The sequence below is a fragment of the Parambassis ranga genome, chromosome 18, assembly GCF_900634625.1.
Source record: "Parambassis ranga chromosome 18, fParRan2.1, whole genome shotgun sequence".
NCBI lineage: Eukaryota > Metazoa > Chordata > Actinopteri > Ambassidae > Parambassis > Parambassis ranga.
Genome location: NC_041038.1, coordinates 6,571,302 through 6,596,242, shown reverse-complemented (window position 1 = coordinate 6,596,242; position 24,941 = coordinate 6,571,302). Strand labels below are relative to the sequence as shown.

At 41.8% G+C, this 24,941-nt stretch overlaps 1 protein-coding gene across 6 annotated transcripts in view; it reads right to left on the bottom strand.

Annotated features, from left to right (window-relative positions):
* Positions 1-8,408: 8,408 nt before the first annotated feature.
* The window catches only part of LOC114450753 (solute carrier family 24 member 2), a 39,494-nt gene continuing 22,961 nt past the window's right edge, over positions 8,409-24,941 (bottom strand). For 4 of the 6 annotated variants that reach the window (XM_028429102.1, XM_028429101.1, XM_028429105.1 and 1 more), the window contains 8 exons: positions 24,281-24,389; positions 22,245-22,259; positions 15,839-15,937; positions 14,613-14,695; positions 9,915-10,049; positions 9,737-9,826; positions 9,272-9,438; positions 8,409-8,814 (listed from right to left, as the gene is read on the bottom strand). In XM_028429102.1, coding sequence (XP_028284903.1) covers positions 8,565-8,814; positions 9,272-9,438; positions 9,737-9,826; positions 9,915-10,049; positions 14,613-14,695; positions 15,839-15,937; positions 22,245-22,259; positions 24,281-24,389 — 948 coding nt within the window. In that variant the 3' untranslated portion in view covers positions 8,409-8,564. The remainder of the gene's footprint in view (positions 8,815-9,271; positions 9,439-9,736; positions 9,827-9,914; positions 10,050-14,612; positions 14,696-15,838; positions 15,938-22,244; positions 22,260-24,280; positions 24,390-24,941) is intronic. The other 2 variants (XM_028429104.1, XM_028429106.1) reach the window with 1 other exon arrangement.

Below are 24,941 nucleotides of genomic sequence, written 5' to 3'. Positions count from 1 at the left end.
GTGAAACATACAGACTGAGCGCTGGAAGAGATAATGTTTGCCGTCCTCCGCCCACTGCTGTGCCGTGGCAGGCCGTGTCAGTGGACGACTGTCGCAGCTCAGAAGGTGTGTTTTTGTGTGTGTGAGGAGGAGGAGAAGGAGGAGGAGGAGGAGGAAGGTGCATGGTAGGGGCAGCCCTGGTATGGTTTCCGGCACCTTTGGGCGCTGACGAGGAATCCCATTGCCCGTGAACAAGTCCACCCAAGTCTGTCAGGACCAAGGAAACCCCCACGAAACACTAATAATAACTCCCAGAGTAATTCCACAGTAAAATCATTCAACTATGAGGAACATGACAATACGCTGAAAACACATCTAATCTGCTGATCTACACAAGAAATAAACAGAATCTGCTTCATTAGTGAATCACAGGGTGATTCAAAAGCGTCTAGACCAGCATCATTTCCTCCAGGACCAGACCCCTATTTTCTTTTCTTTTCTTTTCTTTTCTTTTCTTTTCTTTTCTTTTCTTTTCTTTTCTTTTCTTTTCTTTTCTTGATAGAATAGAATTAAAGTATTTAATGTGTGTGTAATATTCTTTCTTTGTTGCTGTCATGTGCGTGTAAGTGTATATCAGAGTTTTTGCTTGTGTTTATTGTATTTATCCTTTTAAAATGCTGCTACTACAGCTCAATTTCCCCACGGGGATTAATAAAGTTAATCTTAATCTTAATCTTAATCTTATTCATCCCAAACTCTAACTGTGGCCCCACATGTCTGACTTTTTACACCACCTCACTCATCCTGTGCTTCACATCAAATTAAAATAGTATAAAATTGTGAGTCAGAACTTATTTTTTTTCCTTTTTCCTACTCATTCATGATCTCACAACCTCTGAATTTTCCCAAATGACTCTCAGGAAGACTCATACTTCGTAACACCTACAGCTATAGCTGAGCACTACACGTTTTAATTTAAATTGGTGTATTTGTGGTGTGTTCATGAAGATACATGACTCATGCAGGATTTTACATTCACTTATTTTATTGATCACAGTGATGTCAAAGACAGCATTCTTTCTCCTTTCATCAATTTGACCATGTGTAACTTGACGTTGGCACATTTGGCGTCAGTGACTCACTTCCTAAGTGGCCGCGCCTGACAACTCCCACAGAACAAATAGGTTAAAAAGACACTTACAGGACCTGCTGGAGTTCATGTCTCCATTACGTACGCTGTGTGTATATGTTTATCATAGTAACCAGATGTAAACAAAACAAAGGGCATTAACTGAAGGAAACCTGTTGTGTGGAAAGTGTCATAATTAGGCAGATTGACAGGAATGACGGAACTGACGTGTGTTCTGACCTCAGACACCTGTAATGACGAAGTGTTGAGGCCATTAATGTGACTTTTTAACACACACAAGCTCTGCGGACTGTCACTGTCACCCTAAAGAATCATACACACAGGGATCAAACGGACATCATAGTGATTAGAAAAGCCCGTAGAAGCACTCATCATGGACTTATTAACCCTTTATAAATCACAAGACACACAGGAATCCTCTGTGTATTCAGGTGCAAAGGTCAGAGGATTTAATGTGTTAAATGAATTATTTTCAGCTACTACACAAACAGCTGACACACATTCACACACACACCAGTGGTGCAGCAATGCGATGCAAGGTGTTCATCTGGGGTGTGACCTGGGGGTCAGGGTCTAGTCCAAAGACCCAGGGGGATCAGTGATCACAACAGAAATCACACACTCTCTCTCTCTCACACACACACACACACACACACACACACTTTGACTGCAGGACCAAGTGTGTATTAATGCATGTTTGGCATTAGCCATGTTAGCATTAGCAGCAAAGATAGTGCTGCTAAACTCCAGCATCTATTTAAAAATATTACAATGTTCAGAGATGCTGCTTTGTTGGCTCATTTGGTGTTTTCTTCCTCTTTTTTCGGACTCGGTTTACAATCTCATCGTGACATATCAATGCCACTTGCAGGGGTATCATTATCCGCCGTCTTCTTCTCTCTTGTTGTTAACCGAGGCCTTTCTCCTCAGACGCTCCTGGAACTGAATCACTGCTGCCACATGTGCAGCAGTTCGGATGAGAGCAGACTCTGCTGTGACTCATGTCCACTCAGGCCTCCCTTCAAACAAACTAAATAAAAAAATAGAAAATAGGGGGCAGTTTGGGTGATGACTTGTGTGTCTGAGATATTTTGACTCTCTCTCTCTCTCTGCAGCCCGGCTGGAGCAGGATGGAGTGAGTGTGCAGGATTTAGCCTGCAGCCTCCTCTGAGACACGTTTCGCTGAGTCAAGCACAAGCACACCCTGTGACAGAGAGCGGATGAAGTCACTGAGCAAAGTCTGCCCGATAGTAAGCTGACTTGCTGAACAAGCCACCCTCGCTGCTGCTAACTTTGCCCTCAGAGCCATGTGGAGTTCATTAACAGCTCGGCAAAGTGAGCTGGAGGAGGGGATTCAAACCCCCTCTGACTGCAGTGCTGCCTCTGACTCACTCTTACAAGGAATCTTGATCTGCTTCTTCTGCATTTACAGATTCATCAGCAGCAAATAATAAATAATATTTAGCAATGACTGCAGACAGATAGAGATATATTTTATTGATCCCAGAGGGGGCATTTTAGGAATGAATGACCAGGCAGCTTTAACCATGCAGCTGTGGAAATGAACAGTCAGCAGTGATAGCAGGAGTCATCTCTGTATTTTTGATCTGAGAGAGGTCGGGTATGAGGTAAGGTCAAATTTTCCATCATCAGTGACTGGTTGACTTTAGGGTCTGACCACAGGACAGCAGCCATCATGTTTGAGGAAAAGGAGCTCCCAGCGTGCTGCTTTTAAAGCTTCAAAGTGCTCCTGGAATTTGATGGACTAAAAATCAGTCCGTATATAAAATAAAATAAAATAAAATAAAATAAAATAAAATAAAATAAAATAAAATAAAATAAAATAAAATAAAATAAAATAAAATAAGTAGTCCAGTTTGTTTGTTTATCATTTTAATTTTTGGTTGTTACCTAATAATGTAAATGTGTGCGTAAAAAAACAATGTAGCAGTAGAATATTGTTAAAAATTATTTTATTTTATTTTATTTTATTCATTTTTAGGCCACCTGGATCAAAACAACAGGTTACACTGAAGATAGGTGCTTGAGCCACAGAGTATTAAATAAATGATAATCAAAAATACTGTTGAATCTAGATGAAAGCTAGATTCAAAATCTTAAATAATATCTAGATGTAAAATACATTAAACTACATAAAATACATGAATAAATAAATACGTAAATAAATAAATTATGGTGTGTTAAGAGAGATTGACTTTGGTAATTAAAAATATCTGCGTAATCTGGCACTTTTTATTTATTAGTTTGTTAGTTTGTATCGTTTAGTAAACAAAACAGTGGTATTCTATAGAGGATAAAGATGGACAGTCATTGGGGTTGATTAGGGGTATTTTTGGTCATTTTTTGTCTGAAAGACGGTAAAGTAAAATAGAAAATAGATTTAAAGGTGGTCCTAGTATGTACTAAAATAAAAACCCTACAACCAAGATCAAAAGGTCACATTCGGCCAGATTAGGACAATCAGTCGCTGCATTCAAAGTGCTACTTAAACAAAAATGAACAATCTGTGATCAGCAGTTGTAGTAATAGATGCCATGAAGCTAATATTCCACACGCATCAACATGCTGTGCTGCAGATGTAATGTACCTGTTTATAATAAATCATTCATGAGGCTGTGGGAAACGACTACAGAAGAACCGAAAGCAAACGTTCATCTGCCACTCAGCACTTCAAAAACTGCACCACTGAATAAACCGGAACTACAACAGAGATTCTTGTGAAAACGACAGCACACAACAACCCCGCTGACCCCTGAGGAACGTCTGAATGTAGACAGCATTACAATGACAGCATAACTGAATTATAACACAGGCACAAACGCAGACCTGCTGCTTTTTGCTCCATCATTTATGTATTTATTTTTTTGGATTAACATCATGCAACCACTTGGAACCTCCAGCTAAAACACAACTCCATCAGACTTACCCCTGACATCATGGCCCACTGGTTTCGTGTATAATCCGGAAAGTGAGAAAATGAGGAAGCTGTCCAGAGTTTGGTCTTTGACATGGTCAGGACAGGAGCAGTGATATGTTAGCAGCCACAGCCAGCTGATACACTGAGGGTGCGTGACTGGTGCTTGCTGCAGTAGATGGAGACGTGCAGTAACGGTTTCCAGTGAAAGGTGCAGGGAGCCAGTCATACAGATTACTCTGAAAACATCTGGGACTGTCTGGAAGAATGAAACATGGTTCTGAGGAAAGACCATCAGACGGTAAGATGATAAGTCTTCATGTTGAAGAGCTGGGAAAGTCCCAAACAGGAGAGACCCCTTCTACCACGTCTAAAGAGCAGCATTATTAAGATCACATGGTGAAATGTGATGCATGTCTTATCAAGTCATGATTTATATATTTTATGTATTTTATGTATATATATATATATATATATATATATATATATATATATATATATATATATATATATATATATATATATATATATATATATATTTATATATATATATATATATAGATGATCTTAGATTCTACATAAAAACAAAATCCTACAACATGGTGATGAGGGTGTGTCTACGTCCTGTTAGAGTGAAGTGGAAGGTGAGGGGGTGATTTGTGTAAATAGAACTAGAAATCTTTGGAAATCTATGAGACATAGTTCTAATGAAAGACAAAAAAAGAAGCGTTGTTCGGTTGAAGCCCATTGAAACTGCTGGAGGACAGTTGTATGTGGGTGGACAGTCAGGGCGACGATTGCATCACTCTTTGCTGTGACTCACACTGACATGTCAGCGTTTGGACACCAGAGTGCGCCAGACTCCACATTGTTGCCATGACAAAACAAACTTTGGAAGATGTTTTGATACACGGTGACTGGGTCAGATAACTTTTGCACTATGAAGTGTGCAGGTGTGCATCCTGCGACATACGGGTTCTGTGTGAGAATAAGGGTTCCCAGGAAGCTGTGATGTCATAGGCATGCTGGTCTCAAGAAGAAAAAAATCCATTCTTTATTTCTACCCTACAAACTACTAGTTTTTCCTTCATGTTTGCTTGTACGTACATGTAAACAAACAAACGAACGAACATACTGTTGCATATTTGAATTAGCATCTTTATTTGTTTTTATTATATACTTTGTGTTTTTACATAAAGAGACATATTTCTTGTACACATATAGATTATATGGTTAATTTGTATCTGTATATATGTACACCTTAAATAAATCTTACATCAACACCAAGAAAATAAAACATTTACAGTGCAAGAATGTTCATCAGTGGTCAACTTTCAACGGTCACTTGCCCTGGTAAACCACTATCAATGCCAAGCTCACATGCTAAACCGCTTTTGATATATAGATTTTTATATATATGTATATATGTATATATATACATATATATGTTTTTTTCTTTTTTCAATTTTCTGTCATCATTCAGGCTCTCACTCAAAATAACACATGAACTTGAGATGAGTTATGTTGACATGAGGGGTTTAAGCACTGGAAGTGTTGTGACCGCAGCTCTTAACATGACACAGATATAGTTTGACATGTTGGGATATGGCGTCACCTGTATAGAGGTGAAGTCCCGCCCCTTTTTTACAACTGATGATGTTTGACTACCAAAACCAACATGGCTGCCGACACCTCAGAAAAGCTAAAAGTCATGCTAATGTGCAGCTAGCATGAAGCAGTCGTACAAATATTTGGCTATGATGACATCATTAAAAGCCACTTATGCTTTTAGGTTTTTTTTAACAAAAACAAAATGGCCGCCACCACCTCTGATTCCCGAACCTGTTCAAGAAGGTCAATATAATGCTAATAAATTGCTAGCATTGAGATGCTCTATGCAGGTTTTTAGCCATAAGTAGTAAATTTACATATACTTTATAATACAGAGTTCAATGGTTTTTTTGCAAACTGACTTTTTATGAAAGAATCTAGGAATAGTTAGTTAGCTTAGCAAAATGTTGCTAGCTTGGCTTTTGTTGTCTTTCCCAACAGATGGTACACATGGCAAAACTATAGCCTAAGTCAAACATTTGCAGAGAGGCAAGCAAGCAAGTCATGCTAAGCTAATGTCCTTTAGCATAAAGGCTTGAAAATAGAGTTTTCTCATCATCATTTAATTTCTCATCTAACTCTCAGCAAGAAAAGCGACAATCCCAAAATGTCAAACTATTCTTTGAAGGAAGGTGTGAGAAGAAGAAGGTTGAGGTGAGGTGTGATCACATTAATGAGAGGTATGTGTGGGCGCTCAGAGGGAACAGTTTAATGGCAAAATGTGCAGAGGAGGATTTCACAATGAGTCATGTTGAAGTCATGTACATGAGCACACACAGCACATAGCTGAACAGGCTAACATGGTAGAATGGTTAATGCAGGAGGCAATGTGGTATTCAGAGCCCTCTTCTCCAAATCATGTTGTTCAATAATACTGAAGGGCAACTGGCATACAATATATCAATGTCTATTTCAATCCACTGTTAGAATAAAATAAAATAAAGTACATGTGTGAACCATGTGGTTCTTGAAAAAAAAATATATTTACAAAATAAACCCAATGAGTCCTTGGTGTTTCTCTCTGAATGGATGCATAAAGGTTATAGTTGGTCGAAGCTCAGCTGTACTGTACAGTCAGTGTGGGTAACCAGCCCAAAATCCTCGCATGCATTTTTTATTTTCTTCTCACACATTCAGAGAATCTATTTACTATTATTTTACAGATAACTCCTACTAAGCTGCTGTACAGAGGCTTTGTTGAGGTAAAGCAGGTGTTTCTGGCCAGCTTCTAATAGGAAAGGAGGTGAAGGGGGGGGGGTTATTTGCAGGAGATTCCACTTTATATGGTGGACACAGAGAGAGAGAGAGAGAGAGAGAGAGAGGGGACAGTGGGGAGGACAGAGGACGCATGGCGGGTGCAGGTTTTCAACGACGACACACGGTATATTGCTGTTAAATCTGTGATTTCCACATTCTATGCAGCTAAAAGAGAGATTGTGATTATGATTTTTTTTCCCCAGTATAAAACACAGATCACTATGTGCATGTGTGTGTGTATATATACATACACACACCTTATACACACTGGTAGTATAACCTCTAAGATTAATTTTAAGGGATGGTTGTTGTGTGATGACTCCAAATGCAGATTGCACACATGCACACAAAAGCACCTTTGATTAGAAAAGAAAAATTGCACAAGTTTGATAGATATATATATCTTTGACCATACATGTGGACACTTTCTACACAGAGACTGAGCACTGGTTTGCATTAAGAAGTGATGAAACATGTCTGTAAAAGTATACATTTGGGTGTAGATTGGTACTATTTTACCTCCAAGTGATGTTTTTTATTTATTTATTTATTTTTTTCTATTTTTTTGTAACATGCAGTTAACTCCTTTAACGTTAGGAGCTTGGAGCTTGACTAGCCGGTGAGTTGAGCCCAGTTCTAGTGTGAACAAAGCACTACACACATTATGACTAACCCTAAATCAACCATGACGCTTAAACACTGTTAGCTTCTTCTTCAAATGTATTATTTAGTTATGGAGCCTAAAGCTGTTTTTTTTTTATTGTTTTTCTCTCTCCAAGATATTGAAGGCTAGCGTATATATATCCAGATGCTAATCTTCACTTTTATTTATTTATTTATTTTTTGGGTGCATGTGAAGCATGGAAAGTTCTGTACAAACAGAACGTGTGGCAAAAAAAAAAAAAAAAGGAGCAGATTGTCAAGATACGACTCTACAATAACTAATACTGCTACGGTATATCTAATGCTACCCTCTAATATTTCATGAAAAAGAATGCAAAAATTAAAAAAAAAAAGAACCCTGGTGATAAATACGTCTGGCAGGGAAGAGAGGAAGCTTAAAGTCCTTGTCCAGACTGAGCGCAGACGATAAAAATAAAAATAAAATAAAGACGTAGTTCGTCTGGCTAGCGAGAGTGTTCCTTGTTGCTCGGGTGCAAATCCATCAGGAGAGTCTCTTCTTCTTCATCACCTCCTCTTCATCATGTAAATTCACTCCTGGTGTCTTAATGTCTGTTTTGTGTGTTCACTGCATTTGTTGTGAGCAGTTTTTTTTTTTTACAGTACACCTCCACAGCTATTCGCTCTCCATTCCAGCTCATCTAGTGAAACTAATGGCATGCATAATACTTCTATATTTGGCATAACCACCCACCCATGCCCACCCCCACCCCCTCCTCACCTGCCAGTCAAATAATGAATAAAAATCCACTCAGAGTGGGCACAAGTCATGCGCCCTTATTGGTTCAACCCCTCTCCACCGCTCCCTGCTTACTGAAAATATAAGTAGGATTCCATGTATATATTTTTATATTATTCTCTTGTTTATTCCTGGAGTAAAGGATCACAAGGGTCGGGTGGGACAGCAGACAAGAAGAAGGGTGGTGGTGGTGGTGGAGGTGGAGGGTCCTCTCAGATGGTCACTGGGCAGCTGATCACCTTGTCCTCCAGCATGACGCTGACCACCAGGAAGACGAAGTACAGCATGAACATGATGAAGCCGAGCAGCTTGCTCATGCGCCACTTGCACGCGGCGATGGAGATGATGACGAAGAGGAGCATGATGAAGAGGAGCACGATGGCACAGAAGAGTCCGTTGGAGCTGACTTGAACCGGACTCAGGCCTCTGAAAAGGGACCAGAGGAGCCAGGGGAAGGGCAGTCTGCAAACACACACAAACAGCGTTTGACCTGTATCAATAACTTCCATCAGTTAACAGTGTTTGCAGTAATGAAGCATTTAAAAAAAGTCTCAACTGCAAATCTGATATTTCAGCCCACTCTCCTCACACACTCTATAATTACTCTGTCAGGTTTTCACTGCCAGCTTTAACGTTATTATTTCTGACAGTTCTTCAGGCTTTCATTACACACCGAGCACAAAGGGAAGATGGGAAGCCATTTTATTCTGGGCCCCACACTGAGACAGGATTACTGCATTATAAAATATAGCAATGTAAGACCTTAGTGGAGTTATGATTTATTAGCAAGGTAAAGGCTTGCTGTAACACTGCACCACTGATGGTGATATTATTTACATATTTTCAGCTTGTCACACATTCCTATAATTCTATCATTATATCTCTATGTGTTTTTAATGTAGCTGTAAACACGACATACCCAACCGTGATGTCAAAGATGTTGGAGCCCACAGAGCTGGATACAGCCATATCACCCAGCCCCTTGCGTGCCACAATAACACTGGTGATGAGGTCAGGGATGGAGGTTCCAGCTGCTAATATAGTCAGGCCCATAATCTCCTCTGTAATCCCAATGGTCTCTCCAACCTGCACAGAATAAAAAAAAGAGTAAGCTATGGGGTAAATAAAACCTAATCTTTTGTTCTAGCTATTTTTAATTTTCTGGTGATGCTTAGCAGCTGACGGAGGTGACAAAGCGTCTGGCTCTGGCAGTCTGTTTGTTTTGAACAGCTGTAATTATTTGTGAGTGGGTGGATTGTGGAAACAGTTTCATTATAAATGTCAATGTAAGAACAGACAGTTGCATCTTGCCTTGGATTATGCTTATACGAAGGTATTATTATGTTATTAAATGCTGTCCTCATCACATTCTCTTAATATGTACCTGGTGAGCCCACCACACCATGAGATAGGAGAATCCTGCAATCCAGCAGATTGCACCCAGGAAGGTAAGGGGGAAGAACTTCTTTGACGGCTAAAGGATGAAGAAGATGAGAGTAAATTTAACACACACAGTGACTTGTATTGACATACAGCTTAAGGCAGGAATCTGTGTCACGCACCGTTTTCCTGACATCAGGCAGCGTTAGCCACAGGGGGAGGACAATGGGCATGATTAAGAGGTAGGTGAAGCGCTTGCGGTAGGTTTCAGGCCAGGACAGGCTCAGAGGCTGGTCCTCCTCTTCCTCATCTTCAGCCTGAGAGGAGACACCAAAAGAACACACAGAAGGGGACAGGAGTTATACAATATTCATCAGAAACATGTGCTTGGTTTGTGCTCATCACATATGAGTTCAGTGTTCCACCATTTTATTTTCTGCATGTTTTCTGCCTCGCCTGCTCTGATTGGTCCAAAGGGCCTGAGCAGACACAACATACAGCCCCATGTGCAGGTTGAGAAACACTAGAAAAGCTTTAGAAATAAGCCTTTTTCTAACTGTTGGGTCTGATGCCCCGATCAGACTGTTGGGTCTGATCAGACGTTTACCTATCAACTATCCAGAGACGAAGACAGTATGACCACTTGAAGCAGGAAAAGACATAAGAGAGCTGCTCAGAAGTTAACGGCAGGACCTGTAGGTGCATGTGCCTCTGCTCGATGCTGACCTTAAGACTTCAGACTCTGATGTCAGTGATTTGGGAGACTGCACAGAGCCTGAAGGGCTCAGCCTCACCAGCCATCAGGGGCTCATCACTGCTGAATGCTGATGCCGTCTGCATCGCTGGACCCCCCGGGTCTGATTGGACCTGCCACTGGAATGCCAAAGACTTGTCATGCACCTGAGATCAGTATCAGACTGCTACCGAATCATCTTTTCATATTTGTGAACTGTAAAAAAAAAATCCTTCAGAGAGCAGATGGCTGTTTGGGTCCCCTTGTATCCAATTATACACGGCGATACAGAGCCATGGGGATCAACAGGGAGCAGGTCTGCACATGCAGATCAGGCTGGAACACATCAGTGACCTAGAATGTGCATCTTGCCCTTGTGAGAATGACAACAGGAGTGAAAACAGGCGCACAGTGGAGAATCTGAACACCACTGATGGCAGATGCTGTGTAGTAAATAATCATTTTCCTTAATCAGATGAGCGAAACGTGTCCATGCAGTGAATAAGAACTCTTTAAAGATGTGTGTTGCATGAATCATGAATCGTATGGAGCTCATCCTGCTATGATAGCTACTGCTGTTGAGTATTGCCTGGTAACCTTGGTAATCAGCTCTGCCCAAACAAAAGGCAGCGCTTGCATCACTTATGCTCAGCATTCTGATTTCTCCTCCTCTCCATATCCAGATGGCTGCATTGTTTGTCTTTTTAAAAGGAGCAAAAGCAGAAACCTGGAGATCAATTCTGGACCAAATCAGCTGCTTTAAAAAAAGAAAAAAAGGTGCCATGTATTCACTGCTGTGTTGGCAGAATACAAACAACAATAAAAGCTGCTTCTTGTGTCGTAACACAATTCTTATGGTTTGCCCGGTGGCTTTTTCTCTGACATGTTGACTGCACGCAAAAGGCTGTTTCTGGCTGACAGCGCTCAGCGGGAATCTATCATTTGTCTATTTATGATTTGCTTTACTCACTTTCTAAGCTAAAGTACCCCATAGAGCTACTGCTCCCCTGCACTGACTTGGTTCCCAAATGCCAGCCCCTCGGGGGCCTTTCCTGCCCTGTGGTGGCTCAGTTGGTAACACCACCAACTCTGTGCTTAAAGGCACTGACTTTTATCAGGCACCACAGAGCTGCGAGGGGAGGTGTGACATTTTGCTAATTTTTTCTTTCCTGGAGGGAAACGTTTGCTCTGGTACCCAGGGTGAGGCAACAAAGCTACAAGAGTTTGAAATGGTTAAAAAAAATGAATTGGCACACAGGCTGCTGGTGTGTTTGACTTACTCTCAATGACAGGATGAAATGCAGCCATCTATCTAGAATAAAAAAAACTAGGCCCACTACTACTATGTGACATCAGAGCATTTATATCTACTATTGCTAACACTCCAGCAAAATTGTGATTGCTACGTGGACCTCAAGCTGGGGCAGGTGAAACTCTTGGAGTGGGAGCACTATCACTACCCCATCTAGTGGTATAAAGTGGTATCACATGTTGTTATGGCCTAAACAAGCGGCAACCTCTGGGGCTCAGACTTCAAGCCCATGCAGAAGTGTCAAAACTTGTAGTTCACGCTGCAACCACTGGGGGCTGGCTCCAGAAGCAAGTCATTTCCCATAGACTCTTCACAGCAGAAATGAACATATTTACAGCCTGGTCCAAAAAACCATTCTGGTCTCAAATGATAAGTTCTCTTCTAGTGTCAATTGTACGGGGGTATTGAATTTTTTTTTACAACTCACTCGTTTTAAATATATTCGGACTTAAAATTACGCATAATTATGAGCGTTGCCGCTTGAGTGACAGACGGTTGACGTATCACAGCGCGAGTTTCCTGCTTCCACGATCGCCCGACCTCCTAAACTCTGCTCGTGCTCCCAGACCCAGACATCTTTTGCTGTCTTTGTATTCATGTTTATTTTTACATCTTTTTTTGCATATCATTCCACATTTGATTCAGACTCTATTTTGGATTTTTGACTATTTATTTTATGACTATTATCTTGATACTAGTGTCATTTTCTTCATGACTTGACCGACGTGAATATATTCTTTGACACACAGGCTGCATCTTGATATGAAATACTCATGTTGTATCTAAAAAGGAAAATAAGACTTCCATCCATTTTTTTTAATCACTTTAGTTGTGACAGAAAATATGGGATGAGTCATACAATCCTGTGTTTATGTTTCTCTTTAGTATTCAGCAAGTTATTTAAAGAAGTGATTACAGGAGCTTTACGCTCTTATAAATATTCAGTATGTGTGCAGCTGAATGCAGGAAGTCCTGGATGTGATCTTACAGAGAGACTGTGCTGTGAGTCATACTCAGGATGTGTTCCACATTCATTATCAAGAGGAAGCCATCATAAAATTAGACTCCGATCAACGTACGCTATGCACCGCTGTACAATATATCTTTTCAGTATTGCTGTCTTGGAAAACGTGACGTTTTTTCAGGAAACTGTGCTGCTGCAGATTTTAATTTGACCTTTTTAACTTTGCCCTTATTTTACAGTCTTGGGTGCCAAGGCGTCCAGGAGGAATGAAACAATTAGTATGATGGGGCCTCTGGCGGTTTATGAAGGTGTGAGCTGTTTCCAGCTACTTCCTGGCTGACACAGACAGGTGCACTGTGGGACAGCCTTCTAAAAATAGCAGCATACGGGAATCAGCAATGCCAATAAGCATTCAGGTCTTTAAAGATTGTAGCCAATCACCTCCCTGAAAGGTGTTTCTATATTCCATCTGTATGGTTGCATCAATCACAGTGACGGTGAGTGGTCAAAATAATGTGAGAGCTAACTTTTAGGAGTGCAGTTTTAACTGAGATCCTTGCATGTATTTATAGTCAATGTTTTTTCTGGGAGGAATGAGAGACATTAGTTCCAATAACACGCTATAGTAGAGCAGAATTATTCATAGGGCTTTGAAAAGATTAAAATCTGTGCTTAGAGAACAGTGGAGACCAGTGTATGGAAAGCTGCTGGTCAAATTATGTAAATCCTAGCTGTACAAGATCATATGAAATTCTAATAATAATAATGATGGCAGGTGAGTGGCTTAACTCGTAGGTAAGTTAAGGTAAAGTGCATCAGATTAACCCTGAAACACAGCAGATGAAATCAAGGTTATGCTTTAAAAAAAAAAACATGACAGTGAGCTGAGAAAAGAAAACTCATTTTGATGATGTATGAAGTGTATCCTTGCTATTCATCACAAAGCTGTGTTCCATCCTAGTTTTTGATACTATTTATGGCTGCCATTTATATTGCTGCCTCTTTATATAGTAGTTTGCGATGCCTCTGGCATTTTTTAATTCCTGGGTGGATTCAAGAGGAGTGTGCACAGGAGACTCAAAAGAAGTTAGAGGAGTTCTGTGATTAGCATGCCAACCTTAACAGAACAGAACTCTGGGATTTGATCAGCATGGAACTACTAATTATACTCTGCATATTTATATGTCTGATAGGTCAGCTTCAATCTCATGTTTTTTGCTGCCTTTTACCCAGCTTTCCTTCCTGTTAAACAATGGTAGCAAGGTCCACTTCTACATGGGGTTACTCTTGGTCAAGGCCATTGCAAAAGGTGAAAATCCAGATGGAAGACCAACTACCCCGTCTCCTCTATCTGTTTTTTCTCTCTGCATTCGACATTGAATCTCTGCCCGCTTGCCCCAGGACCGTCTGCTAGCCTGGCAGGTTGCTGCATCCCACCATCATCATTCATGCCAGCAGAGCTGCTGCAGGTGCCGTTCCGAGGCTCTTGAAACCTGGCTGTACATCTAAGACAACGTGTGTGTGTGTTTGTGCACACTAGTGTGATCCTTTTGAGCACCCAGTGGTGGGGAGCAGCAGGTGAGTGAGAAGTGTGATTACAGCACTCTGTGGGAGTAAGCGGGTCTTTGGCAGGTCTGGCTGAAGATGGAGGAACGCACCCGAATGCATGCTGGGAAATTATCAGCAGTAGTGACCTGTGCCATAGTCTGCGCAACCTTTGCATCAATCACACTCAAGGTGGAACACAGACAGAGATGAGAGGCATCAAATATTCATAAACACCTCTCCAACTTTGATATCTGTTGCATGGTGGTGTAACTCGGGTTAGTCAGACGTAAAGCTGCAGCTTTGTGGTTTGCAGGATTTCTTACCGTCTCTCCCTCTTGTCCTGCTGTTCCATTCATGGGTGGGGTCACCTCGACTTCTACACTGGAGCTGTTTGGAAGGTTCTTATCTGCAGGGGGAATTTAAATTTTTTTTTGATGAATTAGCTACATTTAAAACAATCTCAATAGAGGATTAAATCACTGGCTGGTCTGTGCAATCTGAGTCAGACTGGGATGGGGCTAATGTCAGTGACACTGTAATACAAGAAATCCAGGAAGCAGGGGTGCACAGACAGTCTGCTTAATTATTAAAACGTCCTGTTTATTAAAAGCTTCCCTCTCACTCACTCTCTCTCTCTCTCTCCATGTGTGTGTTAACATGTATGTCTGAGGGTGACAGCATCTTCCCTCATCATTTCCTGAAGGCTGATATGACTCTATTTCATTCGAGGCCAGACTTACTTAACAGCTCTTATTAAAACACAAAGAGCCGAAAGCCATGTAATCAGATGATAAAACTATAATTGCTGTAGAAAATTGCTTTAATCTAAGTGTGGTTGTGACACAATTAGAAAGATTCTGAGACAGATAATGTGACTTGATACCTCCGAGGTCCGACACATGACCTCGCTTCATCGCTTTGGATGCTGTGATGTTATATATGAATCAAACCATGCTCTAAAATACACACGTTACATTTAAGAGGCCTAACAAAGTAAAGTATGCTGTGACGGCTACCAGTCATGCATTTTGATTAAGAGGGTAATATGTTAATGCGACGCTGTTAGCATAATTTTGCCTTGTTGATCAGCATCTCTGACTGGCTTTGATTCTGCCGCTCTGGCTGCACTGCGGCCATGAAAAAGCGCTTCCTCTGGCTTTCTGTTTATTCTTTGGTCCAGCACTCTTTGAAGTGAAAACACAAATAAATTACACTTGGCAGTGATTGTGATTGATTTAAATACTGCTTGAAGACAACACTTGTAATCAGCGTGGTGCTTTTTGATAATATCATGCTTGTTTAACATAGGATGTGACAGCAAATATACGTGATACTGACACCATCTCATGTTTATGCAGAAAATGTGGAGCTATCGGTTAGCTTTGTTTAGCCTAAAGGCTACATTTAGACTAATGTTTTTACCCCATTTACACTGAAATCACCATCCAGACATACTTTTATTTAGCACTTGATGACCAGGTATAAACATATAAATATGTTTGTCTCGTCTGATCATATAGTCTTATACTTATATTAAAGTTCTTTTTACCTGACCGGCTTGCTACTCCATTGGCCTTCTCACTGTCCTCTACTTGGCATTTCTTTTTAGCGATTTTGTGAAGGATGGATGCCTTCTCTCGAAATTTACCTGCAAAAAACAAAACAAAAAACAAAAAAGGCCGAAGCGGTCAGAACGTGGAACACAGCGCCGCATCCTGCAGCGTCTTCAAAGCCGTCCGGCTTCCTCCCAGCCACAGCTCCTTCGCCGTCACCTTTGACCCCAGATGGGTCACATTTCAAAAGCACAGTACAAACAGGGGCGGCGGCTTGACACAGAACTGCTGTTCAAACAACACTGAGTCAATATGACATAGCATATCACATACTGATGATCCTGCAATGTCCTGGTCCTTGGCGGAGGCAAAGCAAGGGAGAGAATCTGCCTTCTGGAGGTCAGACTCATTCCTGGTCTTGTTCAAACCCAAAAAATTAAATCACAGATGTAAGGCTAGCAGGTCTCGAAAAGAACCCGTCTATGTTAAGCATGTGCGAATAAAAGACATGTGGCGTCTGCTTGAATTCGAACAGGTTTATTTTGCTGATAACATTTGATTTATAAATCCATTCATGGTAGAAAGACGATGACGCACACGACTGTATTGAAACCATGACCTTGCAGCTTATATAACCAGCGTGCCCGCTTCATACTGGAAATAGCGGCTCACACAAGACAAATCTGCGCACGTTTCCACATGCAACATCTAGAATTTGGTGTCTAGCATACTACTCATTAATCTTCTTGCACTCATTTATCCATATTTAATTTCACTGGTGTCCTGTGCGTGTCTGTCTTTGCGCGCCTGTCCTGTCTGGTACTAATCACCCAATCCCAATCAATGGGAAAGATTCATTTTATGAGGGCATGGTTGATTTGTCAGTGCTTGACACTGTGACGCGTCGATACGTACTCCACCCAGCCATGTCAACACTGTCTGTGACCTTCTGGCAAAATCATTAACCACCCCAAGTCACAGGGGGCCTTCCTCCTGTCTCTCCTATCTTGCTCCACTTTTTTTCCTTGTTTGTCCCTCCCTGTTTCTTTCTCTTCACACACACACACAAAGACACACACATACAATATACAGCACATTTTCACATTGACAGCATCACACATTCCACTGCCGTGACATCACTCACCTTAGGTGGTCAGTGTCAGTTGGTTGTGTGTGTGGTAGTGAGCGTTCATTGATGTAAATGTGGGTGTGAGCCATGATCAGGGCTATAGGAGCAGCAGGGTGGGGCGTTCTGCTCCAGGTATTCAAAGGAAATGTGTGTGGTGTGTGGTTTCAGTAAAAGACAAACTGATGGCTGCTTGAAAGGGCGGTGGCGTAATGGAACATGGTGGAACGTGACGGCTGCCAGCATGCCCTTTGAAAATGAGGTGACACCCGGCTTTGATTTGTTTGAACAAACTGTGTGAGCATTATCTGAGTGATTACTGGCTAAGCTAGTTAGCAGGCATTTAGCTTGTTTGGCCTGTGTGGAGTGTTGGGAGTTCATCCATCCATTTCTTTGTCTACCTTTATTAGTATGAGCACTTACATTATGGGTTTTCTACAATTTCTCTACAATCTATTGTTATTTCCTTGTTCCTTTTGTTAACCAAAAAATCCAAAGGAAAAAGAAAGCCGCCTCCTTTGTGTGTTTCACTCCCACGTGTTCACAGCAGGAAGCTTTATACTAGTGAAAGGTATCCAATCCTACCGCCTTTACATCATGGACGTGCTGGCATTGATTCCAATTTGCAGGTTAAAGGGACAAGAACAATAACCTAATGAAAATGCATGTCTGTCAGCTGAGAAGAGCTCTGCTTCAAAGAGCTGTCAGTCAGAGGGGCATTGATTAGCTTGTACTGGATAATGCCACCCATATTAACACTGGAGCCCCCATCCTTCCATAAGATAATGACTAGAAAATGAATGTACAGAAGGTTACACTCCTTCTGGACAATATGCAACAACATACGCAAACAATTCAAGGTGTTCAAAAGTATTGGATCTAGTGTCTTGGGTATGCTGTAGTATTTTTGCAATTTTACTGTATGATACTTCTTGGCTGTAGCCCAATTTTGACAAAAAAATTGCATGTAAGTGTGTGAAGTGGTGCCTCGTTCTGTGAGGTCCATTTAACGTATTGTCATAACCACGCAGTTTGATGAAGTAATTGCAGAGTCTTTGAGAAACACTAAGTCCAGGCCCTTCCCTGGCCATCTTAAAACACTCCCTCATTTTCCCTTTTAGCTCTGCCTGTTACGCAACCACCGGGTGGATGAGTCACTCCAGTTTGCCAAATTCAGCAACGTGCGTCTGAGGTGTGTGTGTGTGTGTGTGTGCTCCCGCTGCTGGTGAAAGTGGAACCTCCGAGTGAGCGCCGAGGCATGGATGATGTATTTCTCAGCAACGCAGATGGGAACAAAGAAACAAAGGAAAACCTTTGTGTTTTTATGATGATGTTATGCATGTGTGTGTGTGTGTGTGTGTTTGGGGTGTTACCTGCCTGCATGTTACATGTCTTCTCACATAATCAAACAACACACAACTGCAATATTTCTTTAAAATATCTAACGAACAAAAACAAAAACACTACACACAGTAACACACAATATGTATGTATGTACATATTTTCTAAAAAAAATGAGCCAAAAACAAATATGAGAGTAAAAAAAAAACATTTTAAAAATGGCATGGCCACCATGATTTGCACTTATGTCAGTGAAATCTCAGAGAGGTTGTCAAACTTAAAAGCAAAACTGTGTCACAAGCAAACAGGAGGGAAAAAAAGGGACTTTGAGGTTTTAATGATGACGATGGAGAGAAAAACCAAGAGGGATGACAGAAGCTGACGCAAAGAAGAAGAATCAAAGTAGTGAAAACTTTCGGGCTTACCTTCCTCAGTCATTGAGTGATAATATTTTAGTTTCCCATAAGTCCCAAGCTCTACAACATCACAGCAAAAGACAGGGGGGGTAAGGCAACGAACACACAGAGAAAAGGAAAAGAGTGAACATGACAGAACAAGACAGGTCCGCTGCTCCTACGTACATCACACACTGTACAAAGACTCACACAGGCACAACAAGTGACACGCAGAAAGACAGAGTCTCTCTGAGGCATCACGGCATAAGTGCAAAAGAAAGCAAGGATTGAATTAGAAATAAAATACATTATAGTCTTACAGGAACTCCTGCCAATGGCACAGGATAGATGACGCTTAAAAGACTTAAAGAACAGGGGAGGGGGAAGAGGCGGTCAATATACTACCATTAAAAAATAATAAGAGGTTCTTAAGAAAAAGTATATATATTCAAAAATATATAAATAGGACAGGTTGGAAGAGAATATACTGGGTCAACATGCAACAAAAAGATGAGTCCTCCTCTCCTCTGCTTATTCAAAGGCTTGATGATTCTGCATTTTATTTCCACAATGAAACCCGAACAATTAATTTGATTCCCTTACAGCAGCAGTTCTCCGAGCCACAGCAAATAGACGGTCAGCACATCTGCATGATGAATTAGCCTGGAATTCAAACCTGCAACAACAGCTGAACAGGGGACACCACGCCCCACAGACTCCCACAGTGCACTGGTGTCTTGGACAGGAAGCTCACACAGCTGGGAGCTGGTCTTGCACTGCTCTGTTATGCTTCTAATTGGATCGACAACAACCCCAAATTGTAAAGAAATGCTCAGAGAGATGTAGCAACAACAGGAGTCCACCTGAATCCAAACAAGCAACCAGTGTAGCTACCACTGCCATGAGAGAAGATTACAAGAACGAGCAAGAGGCTACCTCTTCCTGACAACAAGTTAGCTTGTCTGCACACTAATGTAACAATGACAGCCTTCACCTCCATCATCCTTCACCTCCATCATCCTGCAAATTTAACCATGTAGAGACAAAGGGAGTCACTATGTGAAAAGCTGGTTGTATTGTTGTATATTGGTTATAATGCAGCTATTAGACTAAATCTGATAATAATCTTGTTTATTGAGCCCTAAGAGGCTGTTTTAAACATGGCGGAGCTGTCGATCTCATCTGTAATTTCACATTCAAATTCACATTTCCCTTTATTCTCTCTCTCACAAGTACAGATTTCTACTTTGGTACATGCAGTGGGTGTATAGTACAATAAGAACTATGTATGCCCACACCCACAAACCCACATCCTTCTCACACTACTAACTAGGCCCAACAGTGGGCGACCACTCTGCTCACATGTGAAGGGATTATGGCGCAAATCTCATGCCAAATGTGAAACTTGGCAGCCACGAGAACACAATCTAAGACAAGGACCTCAATCCCATATGATTAGAAGATTTTGGTTTGAAGTGCAATACAACTGTACAGCCAGCCTCTAACTGATGCAGCTCTGAGGGCAATTACCCCAAGATACACTCGCTGTCTATTATCTGCCCTCTGTAACCAGAAAGAGAAAGAGAGAGAGAGAGAGAGAGAGAGAGAGGCTTGTTGTTGTTTACCAGGGGACCTGTTGTCCTTGTGGTGTGACCTCCAAACCTTTGGTGAGCCGTGTGTGAGAGGGTTTATGCGTGCGTGCGTGCATGTCCGCTCTGTCTGCTGGGGGTTGGGGTGTCAGGGAAATTCACAGCCTGTGCAAAAGCGAAAAGGCTTTTAACATTGATTCTTTCACCCACGCGGCGCAGGCTGGCTCGGAGGGCGCTGGGTGGGTGGAGGGGGGGGGGTGCAACGAGTGTGAGATATCGTTGTGTGGTTGGAGGGGTGACGGGCTGACAGGCGCTGGTCAGCTGGTCGCAGTTACAAAACATACTGGAGGTGTGATTATCTATCAAAACACAATTATTAAGGGCAAAAGGGGCAAAGCTCTGAGGCCATACTAACTTAACTCACACTGCTCATTGTTCTTGCTAAACTAAGCTATCTGGGTGGTACATATTTCAGTACATAGATATGACACAAAAAGCACGAAGTTACGTGTCAATATATTATATCTGCATAAATGGAAAATATAGTTCCGCTGCCAAAGGGGTTGGAGGTCAGTGACAGAGTGCATTATTGAACCATGTGATCAATGGAGCCCTGGGTCACCACCATGCAGACAGTCGGGGGTGCACCTCTCACAGTTAATGGCTGAAAGTTATAGCACAGAAAATTTAAAACAGAGTTTCATGTAGGTTTCCCTTCCCTTATTTCTGAAGTATTTCATGGCATTCAGGTCAAAACTGAATGTGCTGATTTCCTGCCACACCCTCTTAGCCCAATAAACTGCCACAGTTTACCCCATTGACCTTCCCGTTCTCTGCTCAGACTGCGGAGGACTGAGGGACCTTAATAATAATAATAAATAAAATCCAAGGCCGCATCAGCAATATGAGTGATCTTTCACTCTGTCTCAGTGAGATAATAATCTGCAGGAAAGCATTTTCATCATAATGTGGCTCATGCTATGTAAACATTGCACAAAATTGCTAAATAACGCATGCAATTTCATCATTCTTACCATATATTTTGTGCAGATATATACCAAAGAGTCTAGATACATCTTACAGAAGGGCTTTGAGCCAAAATGGCAAACTGGCAGCCTGAATCCTGAGTGCAGTTTGGGAGGCTTGTTTGAGCCGTCCGCTGAGAGCTCAGACAGGAGAGCCACTCTGCCCTTCTCCCTCCCAGTCCCTCTTTGTAGTTCAATATTTGATGCCACCCCTAAGTGATATTGTCTGTAGCTCCGCGCTGATGGAAAAAGAGATGCTGCCTGGAACCAACTGTACTGGACTATTACCATCTTCGCTCCGATGAATAAACATTCGGGGTTAAAGGTCTATTATTAAACCGAAGGACGTTTGCTTCAACAAAAAAAAGCTGCTGTTCTTCAGCAAAATGTAGACGCTGAATAAACACGGGGAATAAGAGCATGTGAATCAATGATGGTTTGATGGGAACAGCTAATTGTAAAAGTCTGCACAGGGAAACTTCAGTCTGTTGCCATTAATTGCTCTGTCAAGCTTGTATTGACTCTGACGGAGGGGATGCTGACAACTTCCCACATGCACTATAGTTGACAGGAAAACCCAAACCACTCAATGTGGGTCTCACGGGCAGCTAAAAAAAAGAAGTCCATAAGAGGAGAGAGAGGATTAGGGACAATGGGAGGAGGGAACAATGCAGAAATGGTCACAGAGGGTTTCCAGGTAGAAAGCATCCACAGAAGAGAATGAAGTATTTGAAGGAGAGAGAGAGTCTGCAGGGATGGACAAGTACAGAGTAGACACACAGCACGGCGGCGCTTAGGAAATGTATACATAAGGAGGGGGACACATCGGGCAGGAGAGCTGCCTCCAGGCTGTTGGAATGAGAACAAACAGTTTTTTTTTCTGGAGTAGGGAAAGGGAGGGTACAGAAATTAGAGGAGTAACTCACCAGAGTCAGCAAATTCTGATGGGACAGTAAAAGAAAGAGAAATAAGAAGACAGAAAGAGAGACAAGATAAATCCATGAGATCATTAGACTGATAGCATTATAATCATTGAAATGTACGTTAAAGGAGAAAGGAGAAGAGTCCATTATATGTGAGTTAGATGAGAAGATTAACATGTTAGCTGTTAGCTTAGCATGAAGATAGAAAGCAAAGGTTATGTGGCTAAACATGAGAATAGTGCCAATCTTCTTGTCTAACTCTCGGCAACAAAGTGAAAAATCATATTTTCCACAACAAACACACACACCCACACGCACAATAGCCATCCACACACTCATACCAGGGTTTTTCCTGCATGTTGGACTTAAAGCCTTGTGTGTGGTGAGCCAGATTAATAAACAGCACAGGAGGAAGTCAGAAATCAAGAAGTGAAGTCAGGAAAAACTCTATAAAAACACACACACACACACTTATTCTTCACTAACCTCACACTACAAGTCTACAAGCTAAACAGGCTCTCCTGGCACTGGTTCAACCTCAGACTTTCCGAGAACTTATTTTGAGACCTGCCTATGAAAAATGTATGGATGGAGTCCTGCCAGCTCCCCGCAGGCCCCGCTGAGCTACACTTAAAGCCCGAGGACACGCAAGGACAAGCAGCACAGCCTCCGTCTGGTAATGGACGCACCTGTCGGAGCACCTGTCTCCACGCTGCTGAGAGCTGACCAACAAAATGCAGCTGTGTGATAATGATATCTGTAAACTTGTTGTAATGCAGTCAATGAGATAGATAGATGGTTAAAAAAATGTCCTTGAGGCTAATATCGTGGTTTAATGTTAGCTCTGAGTGTGAGGAAACTTTCCAAAGTGCTTCATGGAAATTTCAAAATAACGTATTCAAATCGATATTCAGAGCCTGAAGTGTTGCTTTTGTTCTGTCCGGTAATTAATTCACTCGTCACGTCATGTCACACTGTAGCTGTTGTTGCAGCGCATTCATTTCCAGTCATTCATTTGCCAAAAACACACATCAGTCAAATACTTCACATCTCACGCCGAGGCCTGTTTAAAGTCCACATGCATGCAACTCTTCATCTTCCACGAAGAAGCAGTCAATCAGTGCACGTCAGGCTCCTCCCCGGGTGGAGTATGCATGACACTCCATACATGTATGTGCGAGTGGAGCCTTACAGACGTGCACGTCCGCAGGCAGCCTTTGATTGACATTCTTATCACCCACATACCCTCATGGAGAGGACTCCTCTGATTCAGTTTACAGCAGCGATTGGATGCATGTTAATGGGCACTTTAAAGCCTGTCTTGCGACAGCTTATTAATCTTTCCTGAGCTGATTCATTGTAGGTTTTGGCTTTCAAGGAAAGTAAAGTCGTTTCACAGAAGCACTGCTAATGCGCTCGCGTCCGTGCAGAGGAGGAAGAGGAGGAGGAGGAGGATATTTGGTCTGACCGCTGTTTTAAGTTCAGCAGTAGCTGTTTGAAGTGTGTTTTGTTGTGCAGTGAAACTCACATTCATCTGTTTCCTGTAAGCTGGCATCGGTATTCATTATGAATATTCATACTCATATCAAGACATTCCTGTAACTCCTCGGCTCTCCGTGAATATATGGATTGTTGGATCTTTTTCAGGGTGGGATAAGAACGGGGTGACACCTCCCCCCTGCATATTAACATATTCATCCCCTGCACCGAGCACTGACGCTGACGTTTTACATTCCCTCTAGCTACGCTAACAGGCCTTCATCTTGGATTAAAGGGAAATGATCTAATACCTCAGCTGGGCTCTGACACAGCACTGAGCCCTCCTTGTCTCATATAGACTATTTTTTCTAAAAAAATAAATATTGGCAGTAAAACTTCTATATTTCGGTTTACACTGATTTCTGATAAATCTGAGAGGAGAATTTTGGTCATTTTAGGGGAAAAGGACAGAAAGGAGGACAATATCTGAGCTTGTGTCACCTAAAAAGACACAATTATGGACATATTGAAGACTTTTTACTCTCTCAAATTAATCTTACCTTCACTTAATGGGTCCAACGTGTGAATCATCAGCTGGAAAATGCTGTTCCTCATCAAGCTGTTGTGCAGGGAGGCGGAGCTACCTCCCCTCTGTAGACGGGGCCTGGCCTGTGAGAGGAGAGGCAAGATGTCAGTCAAATATCCCGCTGCTAGAAGCAAGGACTCTTCCACTAAGTCCAGTAAAAGCATATGGATGGATGACTCAATCTAATGTAAGCACTTTACTAAAGCTACTTCTAATCTGAGTTTATTTAACTGAATGCAGGAAACCGTGCTGTTTTGTAAGAACACTATGAGGAAAGATCTTTTTAGGCACTTGTCATTTGGTTGTTGATTTTGGTGAGATTCTTGTTACAGCAGCACTTGTTCACAAATACATAAAGGAGGTTCCAACACCTTGACTCATGCTCCTGCTTGGAATATGACTCCATAATCATCTCTTACATAAAGCCTCTAAGCCAAACCTGCAACCCAGTGAAAAAAAAAAATCATAAAGCATCACAGCTTCTTCAAAGTATAAGCCCTGTGAGTTGAGACAGGCGGTCCCAGTTAAAGTGGCATTTCACTTCCTTCTCCTCAAAACAAGACTCGCCAAGGTCACTCCAGCAGCTGAGGCTGAACTTGAGGAACTGTGGGAAATTAAGCACCGTCGCAGGTGAC